The sequence below is a fragment of the Accipiter gentilis genome, chromosome 1 (assembly GCF_929443795.1).
Source record: "Accipiter gentilis chromosome 1, bAccGen1.1, whole genome shotgun sequence".
Classification (NCBI taxonomy): domain Eukaryota; kingdom Metazoa; phylum Chordata; class Aves; order Accipitriformes; family Accipitridae; genus Astur; species Astur gentilis.
Window position 1 is genome coordinate 5286297 of NC_064880.1, and position 13257 is coordinate 5299553.

Here is a 13257-nt window from a genome sequence, read left to right on the forward strand (position 1 = left end):
GTTTGTGTGTATAAAAATGCATGCCTACTCAGAACCAGCAACACCTCTTTCTCCCTCTTGCAGACTGGAACCGAGCTCTGGAAAAACAAAGTGGAACTTGGAGCATGTGGCCTGAGGATTGCCTTACAAAGCCAGGGGTAGGGACTCATTGTTTCTGTTGGCTGTTTGGTGGTAGATGAGCTATCGGGACAAGTGCCTTTGTTCTCAAGTGAAGAGAATTCTTTAATTTCTTTGTCAAATGCAGATGTAGGTGTTAATCCCAGTCTAGAAGAGATTAAGAAAGAGTTGCATTGAAATAGAAGCAAATACTATAGCAAGAACGCCTCTGTGGCTTAAAGGCACTGGACTGGAAATTTCACTAAGGTGCATATTTTCCTGAGCTATGAGGATATGCTAACCTTCCTTTCTTTGGGTTCTTTTGCACATTAACTTTCTACAGAGCCCAGCACAGATCTGAGGAAATATTATGTAGTCAACAGCAACAGACTTTCTCCCCTTTTCTTGCAGGTGGTAGCTAAGAAGTGAGCAGGATGCCCCCAGGCATTTACTGCCCTATGGAATTCTGGTCCAAGGGGGAAAACCAAAACATCCAGGTGGACTTCCTGCTGCCCACAGGCATATACTTAAACCTCTCTGTGTCCTGCAATGCCAGTTTGGGCACCATCAAGCAGGTAACAAACAGCCTTGTTCCACAGTCTTATCTGCAATCTCCTGGAACGAGGAGTCTGTTCTTGGGGAGCAGCTGGGGAAATGTGTTGAGTTTTAACTCAGTGCAAGTTGGGTTTCTTCTGCATTGCTCTGAGGCAGGTCCTTGTGACTCACTACGAGAGCTCGTCCTTGGTGACAGCCTCTGCAATCCACTAAACCCACGTCTAGCCATTGAGACTGCCAGCAACAGGGTGCTGGTGGCGGTGCTAGTGGCGTCAGGCTCAGTCCTCTAGTTGTCCAACCTTGGGATGAGAATTAGAGTAACTTTGGAGTGAGTGCAGATTTGAGTTGGCGACGTAGGGCTTGTGGATTGTGTGTTCAGTTACTGCTTACCTGAGCCAGCCAGTTGCTACGCTGGATTTTTCATAATAAAAGCTCTTGTGTATGCATGTGTAAGTAGGAGAAGTCACCCTCAAATAGTCAAATACAAATGCTGGACTGACCCAAAGCATTCAGGATGCCAGCCCAGTCTTCTCTTGCCTCACAGAAATTGAATACTGAAAATTGGGAACAGTAATGATAGAGAGGATATTTCTTAGTGCTTCATTTGAGGAATAAAATGCTGTGGTGAAACCATATGTAAATGAAATGTAGCTGCTTCCTTGTTTCCCTGGGCAGGAAGCGAGGTTAGGGGAGAGTGAAGGAAAGCAGTGGAAAAGGTTTTCTCTGCAGCAGCAACCTGGCCTAGATGAATCACAGATCACAAGGGACAGAAGCACAGTGCCAGACTATTCCAAGTTTTCTCATGCTGCAATTTTCAGGTTTAAAAACCCAAACCCTAACCAAACCAAAAACCCCCTAAGTAGACCTGATTGTTTCCAGCTGTTAAGTTACAGGTCTGTGTTTTACAGCCAGTAGGCGCATGGGGTCAGACCAGAGGCCCATCTACTCTGGAGTTTTGTCTCCTGTAGCAGGCACTTAGGATGAGAGTGAAGAAATGGAATATGAACAGTCTTGTGGAAGTGCCATCCACTGGGAGCGAAGGATCTTTGGAACTGGATAGTGTTGAGAGGACTTGAGAAAAGTTCTTGGCTCTCGTCACAGGTTTCGTGTTACTGGGGGCAAGTTACTTAACCCAATTTTGCTTCCAGTGGAGGTAATACCTCTATTTCACAAGGCTAGCAGTCAGCAGGTACTTACTGTGAGGTATTCGGGTGGGGGTCATTTAAATACTCAGGTTGAGGGATTTACTTTGCCTGAAACAAATGGCAAGCATAAAACAAGGAAGTCAATTAAAGGCACTTGCAAATAAATCCACCCAGCAGTTCAGCACAAGTTGGAGCCACCAGACTTGGCTGGAAAAGCAGCCTGTGATTGCAGGTCCAGGAGTGCTGTGAGAAGGTTTGGCTGTGCATTGCCTTTGCTGAACGCTGTATCTCGGGAGAGTGAGGTTGTTGGGTGACAGTAGGAGGAAGATGAGGTTCTGGCAGCGCAGTGCTAACTCTCACCCTGCTGTTGGTCTGGCCCAGGTGGTGTGGAAGCACGCTCAGTATGAGCCGCTGTACCATATGCTCAGTGATCCGGAGGCCTATGTCTTCACGTGCATCAACCAGACAGCCGAACAGCAAGAGTTGGAGGATGAACAACGGCGGCTTTGTGACATCCAGCCCTTCTTACCAGTGCTGCGGCTCGTGGCTCGAGAAGGAGACAGAGTCAAGAAGGTTATTAACTCCCAGATCAGCCTGCTCATTGGAAAAGGTCGGTTCCCCCAACATTGCTCTCGCCAGGAGTGTGGCAGGGGTGTTGGCTGCAGGTAAAACACGCTTCTGCCCCAGACAGCCTTGCTGCCTGTGGAATAGCGATGGGGCCCTGCTTATGCAGGCGATGAAATTAGCAAGTTTGGTCTCTGGTGGGTCTGGTGAAGGAACAGCGTGTGTGCAGACCCAAGAAGGGTGATCTTTCCTGCTAGCAGAGGGCTATAGTAATTGAGTCGGTGCAATTGTACATAGTAAGTGATTGGTAGTAGCTTGGCTGACCCTTCTCCTTTTGGCCAAATATTAAGCATGTGTTTAGGAAGACCATTTCACAGACACTTGATTATCAAAGGCTCATTTTCCCCATTGGGTGAGATGCTTATTTTGCCTTTCTGTCTTACTCTCCGCTTAGGTTTGCACGAGTTCGACTCTGTGCAGGATCCGGAGGTGAATGATTTCCGCACCAAAATGTGCCAGTTCTGTGAGGAGAGAGCAGCAAAGCGGCAGCAGCTCAGCTGGGCAGCTTGGATGGAGTACAACTTTCCCTTGCAGCTGGAGCCCATGGCCAAAGGCCTTGGGACTGGCCCTCTACATACCCCCACCAAGAACATTTTTGTCAACGTCAAGTTTCAGTCTGGCGGGGTAAAGCACAAACTTTTCTGTGACAATGTTTAACTGGTTTGTGTTTTCCCTTTGGGAACCTTTGGGCATTTGGAGACAGATTAATGTGGGCATGGACAGTGTTTCCATGTGTTCAGTGTTTCATCTTCATCCTCCAGATTTCTCTGCCTGTGGAGATGGTTGGGAGGCACACTCTGCGCCTCCAACCAAGGGAGCTGTTCCCCTTCCTGAACATGCGTTGGGTGTACTGGTTAGCTGGTAGCTGAGGTTGCTGCATGTACATGTGGTGTAAGCTTTTTGGTTTTGGGTAGGAGAGGAGCACGGAATCCAATACATGCCTTGTCCTTTTGAAGCCCAAGAGTCTGCTCCGCTCATGCTCAGCATACACTGCTTGCAGGCATCGGTCTGTGTAGCCCATGGGCCCCTGTTCTTGCCTGCTACTCTTGGTTAATGTTATTTTTACATGTTGTGCCTGGGCACGAAGCAGGAGCCACCCCATGGGAGAAGGGCCTTCCAGAGCAGTGTGTTTGAGCATGGTGACCCTAGCCACCCTCTGCCTTGCTGGTGGAATGACAGTGGGAAGATTTTTAATGACTAGCAACCACATGAACTGGTGATTCTGCTTAAACTGGACTTGAAGTTCCTGATTTCCAGCCTTGCGCTTGTGCTGCTGAAACATGCTCCTGCCCAGTTTGGCAAACATCCCTACTTATTTGCTAATGTGTGTGTGGGGGGGTAATTCTGCCTTCCTATCCTGCTCTTTATTGTCAGCAACAGGAATGTTGTTACTTATACGCTGAGCTACTGCTGCTCCTTGTGCTGATTTCAGCCCTTTGTTGGCATTTGACAGTGTATGCTGTGTTGTTGGGATTGCAGGAGAGCTTCACTTTCCAGATCTCCCCAAAGGAGTTCCCCATCACGTTAATGAGCTATGCTATCAAGAAGCAGGCTACCGTCTTCCGCCATGAGACAGTGGAGAACCCAGAGGACTACACCCTGCAGGTGAATGGGAAATGTGAATATCTCTATGGGAACTACCCCCTGTACCAGTTCCAGGTGAGCCTTGTGTCTTGCTTTATCAATGACCCTGTTCCCATATGGCCTCGTCTTGCTGGGAGGGTGGATTGAGACGTGTTATCCTCCATCAGGGAGCCAACGCTGTTTACAGGAGTGCAATGCATCAGTGGCAGGACCTGGATGCTAGTTAGGGCAAGGGGTACTTCTGGCAACCTAACAGATTCTTATGTTTTTGAGGGCTAGTGATGTAAGCCCGTCCCTGGGTACCAAGTGCAGTGTAAATGGATTTATTTTATAGACTATTGTTCTGGAAATGTCTGTTTGCTTGCATGGTGGGCTGCGGGTTCTCCTGCTGAAAGTTGGGCAAGTAATCCTGTGTTCCCCTGGCAGGTCAAACTGCTGTTGGGAGTGCTGAATCCCTCTCAGTGTTTTCCCTTAATGCAGCCATTTAAGTCGGTTGATGAAATGCCAGCTATAAAAGGCACTTCATATTCTCAGTGCTGGCAACGTGAGTCCAGTGAGTTGCAGGTTTATAAAGCAAGAGGAGATAAATAAAAACTGAATTTTGATTGTTGCTGTGTCCTTCCCTTACTCATTCCACCTGTTTCTGCTTCAGCCAGTTCTGATTTGCGTGACTGCTCTTGCCTGCCTGGCTCTTTCTTCCATGCTGACTCTCTCCTCTCTTTGCAGTATATTCGCAGCTGCCTGCACCGAGGCCTAACGCCCCACCTGACCATGGTACACTCCTCCACTATCATTGCTATGAGAGATGAGCAAACCAACTGTATTGCCAGCCCTCCCAAGATGGCTGCCAAGCCTCCCCCACTCCCTAAGAAAAAGGTAAAAGGGGACAGTCACCCAGCGGGGTCACCCTCAACTCATCCGTTGATGGAGATGCTGATCTTGTCTGGGAACGGCAGCTGGTTCTCCCTGCCTCTCTCGGGATGGGTTCCTAGCTAGGGTCTAAGAGCTGGGAATTTCCAGGCAGCCTTGCAGCTCCCTCCACAACTTCCCTGGTTGTCACAGACTTCACGCTGCCCACCTGCAAGGCAACGCTCTTTTCTGTTGGAGCAAAAAAGCACGTGATGAGAGATGAGGTCTGGTGCTGGCTCGAGAAGTCTTTGTTGCATCTATTTCTGATCGGAACCCTTTTCTCTTTCTAGCCAAACTATAGTTCTCTCTGGTCCTTAGAGCAGTCTTTCTACATTGAGCTGGTGCAAGGCAGCAAGGTCAATGCAGACGAAAGAATGAAGGTACGTACTGACTCACTTTGGGGTTTTGGTTTTGTGTTTTGGCTTTCCCAGTGCATCTGTCTTGTTTGTGTGGTGAGGAAAGCAGAGGCCGATAGCTGGATCTCATGTGATGCTCTATTATGCTTCATTCAGCCTTTGGGCAGTTTCTAAACTGCAGCACAACAGGAAGGGGAAGGGAACTCACTAAGCAGTGGCCCAGCAGTGCATTCTTAGAAACACTCCCCTGCAGAAGTTTCTGAGTAGCAAACAGAGCTGCTGCCCTGTGGTAATATTGCTTGACAGCAGTGTGGAGGCGCAGGGAAGCCTGCAAGAAGCAGAGGAGGGGAAATTCAGCTCGGACAAGAGAGAATGGTAGGAGAGGTGGTGACCGGCAAAATTAAGACAGAAAGCATGATGCAGCAAAGCCCTCGGATTTGCAAGCTGCTTGCGATGAAGGGGGAGCAGGCAAATGTGGAGAAGGGGAATGACTGCCCTTTGGGAAAGGAAGGAAACGGGGCATGAATATATCACATATACAGGTGTTCTGCAGGGCAAGGCTTTATAAAGAAACAGGCAACGAAATAGTTATTTCTTCAGCCCAGTGCCCCATCACTTGCAGGGATCTTCTCCTGGGGAGGACTCCTGTGATTCAGACTAGCCAGCAATACAGTAACAAGAGGTAAAGATGGGGATGAGATTGGCCTATCGGCTGTACAGCAATCTGGCAGACTGCAAGAGGAGTGCAGATTTGCAGGCAAATGTGCACCCAGCGGCAGCTCGCCATTGGCACTGCGCTGCAGGCCTGGTTTGGGGCTCAGCTGTTTGCAGGTGCCCTTCTCCTGGGGTGTCAATTTGCCTCCTCTTTGGCATAAGCACTGGCCCAGCTCTTTGGTGTCTGCCTGTTTTTTTCAGTATGACGGGTTCCTGAGCTTTTGCAGCATCTAGGGGGGCAAGATTTGGTATTTACGTGGCCTGGCTTTACAGCATGAAACCTGTAATACTCTTACCAATGGATTACCCAAGCATTTTGCAATGATTAAGCAGCTCTTGCAAGTCCGCATGAAGTAAAAAGATAACATTGCCCTTACTGAAGTTGAGTGAAGAGGAAGATTAAGGAACTTAATGTCTCAGTGAATTGGGAAAGGGACAGGAGTAGTCCATCCTCTTCAGGGGAGTGGATGGCCTGTCCCATTCCTCTTCTAATCATGCGTCTTCAGCAAACAAGTCAAGTCCCTGTGGATTCATGGTATTCTCTTGCTTCTCCTTCCCTCAGCTGGTCGTGCAAGCAGGTCTCTTTCATGGCAATGAGATGCTGTGCAAGACAGTGTCAAGCTCTGAAGTGAACGTATGCTCAGAGCCGGTGTGGAAGCAGAGGCTGGATTTTGATATTAACATCTGTGATCTTCCTCGTATGGCGCGGCTCTGCTTTGCCCTCTATGCTGTCATCGAGAAGGCAAAGAAGGCACGTTCCACCAAGAAGAAGTCCAAGAAAGCTGTAAGTAAGCCAGTGTGGGTCTGAGCAAGGCTTGCCAGTGCTGGAGGGCACAGGACACCGTTCTGAACCAAATGCCCTTTGCTTGCACAAGAGGACTGTATTAATAAAAGAGCTTACAGAAAGATGGCCAGTAACTTTTTCAACAGAACAGGAAACTGAGGAGTGATTGCCTGTAGGAAAGGTTGTTTAAATGTAATTTCTTGTCCAGGAAGACCATTAAGAAACATACCCAACATATGAATGCACATAAAGAGGAATCATTTGTGTTAGTGTCTCTATTTTACTGTTCTGCAACTTCCTTGTTTTGTAGTTGAGGTTAAACCATCTTCTGTGTTGCGTCTTCTTTCTACTAAGGTCTTTCATGCAAATCCCCCATGGAGCAAATTAACAGCTAAGAAGGAGGAAGAAAATGAGGAATGTAAATGCTGGTTACAGCAAAGCTTTAGGTGAGGTAAAATAAAGTGCAGAATCTTCAAGGTTACTGTTCAGATGCTGCAAACTGAGGATAGAAAGCGTTAAATCACTTTGGAAGCTCTTGTTTTGAGCTTCTGAATCAGAGATGTAGTGATATTTCTCACTGTCCTCTATTTCAAAACTTCTAGTCCATTAATAATTCAGTAACTAAAAGTAGATCTAAGTGCAGCCTCTAATTGAATTGCTGGTTTCCCAGTGTTGTAACTTAAGCATGATGCCTCTAGCTCTTTGCATGTGAAGAGTTTTCTTTATGAGCAACAAATGCATTTGTTCCTCTGCAAATTATTGTTTCTGCAGCCACAAAAACGCTGTTACCATGCTTTAAAGAGAGGATTAGTCATGCCATCTTTACTAGAGTGCAGAGAAATGAGGGGCTGATAAATGTGATCACAGATTTTAGTCTCAGTTCTGCTAGCTTCTTTTCACTGCTGGGAGGTTCACTGAGCTTTGTTGTGTTGACATCAATAGAGTTCTCAGGGTTACAGTGCATTAATGTCTGGGGAGCAACAGGCAACACACTAGTACTGCTTGTGTGGACCAATTTCTGGGTTGGAGACTTCAGAATGGGAACATTTTGAGGCCAGGACCAGGATCAACCTTTTTATTGTTTTTTTTTTTTTTTTACTTAAGAATAGCAGAACTCCAACTCCTGCTGGAGGCTTTTGTTGAACAGAATATCTGATTCATCCACAGGCTGTGTTTTTGTGGTCACACTGGAATAATTTTCAGTTCTGAAGCAGTCAGAGAGAAATCTTGCTACTCTGATTGACAAAACAAAACCAGCCTGGTTAGCTGAGTTGTTAAGAGGATCTTGTTTGTGTGTGTTCTGGTACTGGGGAAAGGTGGATGCATTCTGGTGAGCTCTTAATATAGAATCACAATGTTTGCTGGAGCTGAGCTCTGCAGAAATGGATTTTTTTCCACATGATCAGCTGCAGCTCTGAGTGAGGTGCCCAGATCTCATTTAAAATGATTGGTAAGAGGAGGTTACAGTCAGAGTGCACCCTGGTTTTTGTTTTTGATTAATAATCTTTTAGCTTGCTTTCCTTATGGTACTCAGAGGTTAATTACGTGCATGTTGTTTGTCTGTGCAGTCTGTCCAGAGCAGATAGGTGGGACTAAATCATTTACTGCCACAAAAACAGGCATGTTTGCAGACTGACTGGGATGAGTCAGAGGGTTAATGTCACCCAGAGGGTTGGCTTTCAGTGTTTCTGTAAGTCATGCAGGAGATATTTCTGTCCTTACAATGCTGAATCGTTGCTTTGCTGGACCTTATCCACCAAAAATCTTGCCTTGCGTTTTGGCAGGCTCTGCACTGTGGTTTGATGTCATTTACTCTGTTAGAAAAGGTTATTGCTGGTGGTGGTGTTTAGTTTGGCTTTTCCCTATGATCTAGAAGCTGATGTCTCAAATGGGATTTTACTGAAGATACTCAGTCTAATCAAATCAACTCAAAGGTTTGTGAGAGGCCACTTGGAAGTGATTAATTTTGTCGCATTAGAGGAAAGTGCTGACTTTGCTACCTCCACCAAGTCCTTTGGTGTACTTTCGGGGTAAGCCGGATACATTCTCCAGAATGTCTCAGTGGAACAAAAAGATGTCTCACTGTGGTTCCCTTCAAATATTACGCTGTTTGTGGGTGCGTCTCACTAGAATTTTGCCTCGCAACCTCTTGGCAAGTCGGTTTCTGTGCTAGCGTATGCTTAAGCCTTGGTGTTTTCTGAGCAGCTGAGTGAAATGCTGGTGTTGCTGAAACTGTTATACGGAGGAAACTGTTTCATTTGGGGAACCTGACTGCAGGAAATGTTAGGTCACTTGTGGAATATGTCTGTCTGCTCTGGCAGCAGGGAACTGGGTTAGAGCAGGGAGATGGCTTCTCTTTCTTGGCCATGTCCCAGTCACTTGCTGGAGTCTCCCACCTCTAAAGTGAGACTGGCTTGTGTGACTGGGTTGGACTTTTGGGTTTTATTTTTGGGGGTGTGTGGTGAGGGGTTGGCAGCATAAAGTTTGATTTCTATAAATAGTGTTTATTATTGTACAAAGGAACCAAGCCTTTTCTTCCTCTTATCAGATATATCTAGCATTCTTTGCCTAATTTTCTTAAGTCACACTAACTCTGTGTTCCCTGTTTCAAAATTAAGGTTCTTCTCCCTCCCCTCAAACTGTGAAATACCTGAACTTATGTATATCACAGCTCCTTCAAATATCATTGAGTGTAGAGTTGCAAGGCCTTACCAGAAATGTAGAGATTCTTCAGCTATGCAAAATAGCGGGTGATGAAGTTTTAGATGTATTTTCAGGGAGCGTTTGGTGCCATTCAGCATCACACAAAAGACCCCAGGTTTTGGCAAATATCTGAATTTGATGCCATCTTGTACTCTGATTTTAGGAGAATTTAAAAGGTAAGCAGACAGGCATAGCTGCCTGGGGTGGTATAGTCTTTACAGCACCTCTTTGGTGAGGGGGTGCCTACATACTCTTGAATGGTAAGTTACCTGCCTGTAGTATTCTGTGTAGCAATTTGCTGACTTGGAAAAGATCAAGATTATATAACTTCTTATTCCTGCCTATTGTTAGGGCTTTGCTTTGCATGGGGATATCTCACTTCCTTGTTAGTTTTTCTCTTCCCTTCATCCAGCCTTTGCAGTTACAGCACCCAAATGAGCTGCTTTCTTTGCTTTGCAGGACTGCCCAATTGCGTGGGTGAATGTCATGCTCTTTGACTATAAGGACCAGCTGAAAACAGGGGAGTGCTGCTTGCACATGTGGTCCTCCTTTCCAGGTATGTCAGGAGATAGAGCTGCTGTATTGTTTTGCATCTTTAGTCTCCACCATAAGGACAGTAGATGCCCTGCATTCTGCATTGCTGTCCAGTAGTTGTAGGAGTGGCCATAATAGTTCAGACTGGCAGGCCCAGTACAATTACCGCTCTATATTGTGATGGCATCTAGAGCCCTGTCAAGATGAAGGCCTTGTTTTGCTTGGCATTGCATGTATGAGATAAGAAGTTACTGCTGTTCTAAAGATGTCACGTATAGGTTGCTTGTGAGAGGTCAGGAAAATGAAGTGAGCTGCTCAGGGCTGGGAAATGTCCAGTGACAGAGCTGGAAGCTGCCTCTGCTCTGCTTTCTGGACCAAAGCTTCGGAAGATTTGGGTTCATGGGTTCACGTACTTTGCTTTTCAGATGAGAAAGGGGAACTTCTGAACCCCATGGGCACGGTACAGTGCAACCCCAACACAGAAAGTGCAGCAGCTTTGGTCATCTGCTTCCCCAGCGTTGCATTGCATCCTGTGTATTACCCATCATTTGAGCAGGTAGGGGACATGGACACTTTTTTTTGGAAGGCTTAGACATTCCCTAGCTTTGCTGGTGTAGGAGCATACAGTGTCACTGTCTCTTGGGTAGCTGTCGACAGGGACTGGGTACAAGCAAACTTGATGAATAGATACTGTTAATTGAAAATTTGGCTTTTTCTCTTAACTAATGGACCTTTGAGTGAATAATTTTCCAAGCTGTGAATTCCTGTGAATTCCTGAGGTAAAGCTGCTCTCACAGATGAGCATTTGTTTAAAAAAATGGGTTTAACTGAGCCGCCTTTAAACTGCGTGCAGCATTAGGCTCTATAGGAAGGAAGAGGAATAAAGGGGAAATGAGTGAAAGTAGACAGCACCCTCCCTTTCAGCACAGAGTGATAACATGCTGTGTGGTATGGGGATTTTCCATCTGTCACAGCAACTGGTCAGACACTCAAAGTGGAAGAAGAAATGTGCCCGTTACAGGAAAGAAAAGGAGATCTGCTCTGCCAGGGACATATACGCATGCTCCCCCCCGATGCGTGTTCTGGCTCAGAAGCTTTAATGGATTGTGCCAGTGTGCAAGGTGGCTTGGGTAGTGCTGTCTGCTTGGCAAACGCACGCCAATTCTAAGAATCTGGAATGGCTCGTGTTAGCCTGGAGCTCAGTGACCCAGAGCCCCTGTTCATGAACTATGTGGGTGGGTGTGCAGATGTGCCCTTTTGGGGGAAAGGACTCATCCCTTCGTTCTTGTTATTACCAGGGAAGGGGCTCTATGGGCAGTTAGGTTACACCTCTGAGCAGAGGGGTCCTGCTGAGTACATTACCTACATTTGGGCTGTGAGAGGTGTGATTCCCTTCTCCAGAGGTGGCAAGTGACTGATCTCTAATGCAGCATAAATGCCTGAAGTGATGGTGAGCTAGAAGTACAGAGGAAATGAGGAGCCTTTCTCAGACTCTTTATTTGTATCCCAGCTGCTGGAGTTGGGGAGGAATGGAGAACAACCCCGTGCTGCACCAGAAGATCCTGAGGAGGTGAGTCTTCTGGCATCAGTTTTTTGGCTATGTGCAGGCTACACGCAAGCCTGGTTTCATAGATCAAGTTATATGTTTCCACCTTACCCTCAACCAGCTTTTTTTCACCGAACTGGGTCGTGCCCCAGTCCTACAGGGTTTCTCTGGGCTGAGCGAGTCCTCTGTGTTGAGACTGAGCCCTGTGTATGCTCTTTCCTGTGATTCCCATGAGCAGAAGCTGCAACTGAAGGAGATACTGGAGCGGAGGAGCCACACAGAACTATATGAGCATGAGAAAGACCTGGTGTGGAAGATGAGGTATGATATCCGTGACCAGTACCCTCAAGCTTTGGCAAAGCTTCTTATCATCACCAAATGGAACAAGCATGAAGATGTTGCCCAGGTGAGGATGTGGGGGTTGGCAGCCAGGGCTCCCTTTTTGATCCATCTTTCAGTGTCTGCATTCCTGCGTTTGTGCTTGGAAGGACAACTTAGCAGGGGATGTTTTGCAGTGCCCCGGTGCAGGTAGTTTTCTGTTCTCATCCAGTTACTGCGAACTTATGGCAAGTGGTACCCAGCTGAGTTGAGGTTTGGCTCTTCCGAGCTCTGTTTGGCTCTGTGCGCTCTCCCAGACTCATTACTGGCCAACAAGGTCTTGCTTTATTCCCTCTAGAAACCGGAGGCAAGAAAAAGTCTGTCTAATTCACGGCAGAAATAGGATCTGGATTGGATAATTTTAACTGACAGTGAGAGACGAGTACAAGCCTGCCTCAGGGGGTCAGAGAATCTCTTCCACCGAGAACGTCAGACATCAGTTAGGGATGGTGTCTGTGCTGCAGGATGCTGTTCTTACTTCAAGAGCTTTGACAGGACCTTCTAAGGGTCCCTTTCTAGTCTACATTATTATGCTGCAGAAAAGTGCTTTTCCCAAAAAGCTTATTCCACTAATTGTGGTACAGCAAATGTAACCCTGTGGTGGACTTGGATGGTTCCTCCTGTCAGCCTTGCTGGAAAGTTTGGACTGATGGTTTTTGAGCTGGTGTCTGCAAAGTTGCTCTAAGGCATCTATAAATAGTGACCCCCCAAAAAGGAGCTGTTCTTCCATCACTAAAATTTTAGATTTATACTGATTGTCATAAAAAGCTTGTTCCTTTTTTTTTTTTGCTATTTCCACCCCCCATTCCTCCCCCCCCTTACAGATGATTTCCCTGCTTCAGACCTGGCCAGAGTTGCCTGTCCTGAATGCCTTGGAACTGCTGGATTTTAGCTTTCCTGACCGTTATGTTGGTTCCTTTGCTATCAACTCATTAAAGAAGCTGACGTAAGTGTTATCCACAAGGGATATGCAGAGCCCCTTTCTATTTATGTTTAGGGCTGCTGAGGGGAACTGTGAACAAGGCTGACAGTCTTGTCTTTGCGGTTTTTGCAAGTATGCTTGTTGCAGTAAAGATAAGGTTGTCTTTTATTATTCCTTTCTGTCCACAGAGATCATGAATTGTTCCAATACCTGCTACAGCTTGTCCAGGTGCTTAAGTATGAATCCTACTTAGACTGTGAATTAACCAAGTTCCTGCTGGACAGGGCGTTATCCAACCGCAAGATCGGCCACTTCCTCTTCTGGCATCTGAGGTAAAGAGCAAATGTTTTGGGCTTTTTCTCAGTAATCGAGTGAAACCAGCATTTACTGGTTTCCTCATTGCTCTG

General features: G+C 46.6%; 1 protein-coding gene across 17 annotated transcripts in view; it reads left to right on the plus strand.

Moving 5' to 3' along the window:
- Positions 1-13257, plus strand: part of PIK3CD (phosphatidylinositol-4,5-bisphosphate 3-kinase catalytic subunit delta) — a 33590-nt gene that overhangs the window by 8164 nt on the left and 12169 nt on the right. For 15 of the 17 annotated variants that reach the window (XR_007506216.1, XR_007506223.1, XR_007506162.1 and 12 more), the window contains 14 exons: positions 64-137; positions 508-671; positions 2178-2406; positions 2815-3044; positions 3900-4079; positions 4731-4880; positions 5204-5293; positions 6546-6767; positions 9930-10026; positions 10430-10560; positions 11515-11574; positions 11789-11956; positions 12753-12874; positions 13039-13182. Coding sequence is in view for 8 of the 17 variants with exons in the window: in XM_049801006.1 (XP_049656963.1) it covers positions 531-671; positions 2178-2406; positions 2815-3044; positions 3900-4079; positions 4731-4880; positions 5204-5293; positions 6546-6767; positions 9930-10026; positions 10430-10560; positions 11515-11574; positions 11789-11956; positions 12753-12874; positions 13039-13182 (1964 nt within the window). In the remaining 9 variants the exon portion in view is untranslated. Of the gene's footprint in view, positions 1-38; positions 138-191; positions 364-507; positions 672-2177; positions 2407-2814; positions 3045-3899; positions 4080-4730; positions 4881-5203; positions 5294-6545; positions 6768-9929; positions 10027-10429; positions 10561-11514; positions 11575-11788; positions 11957-12752; positions 12875-13038; positions 13183-13257 lie in introns of those variants that run through there. The other 2 variants (XM_049801378.1, XM_049801506.1) reach the window with 2 other exon arrangements.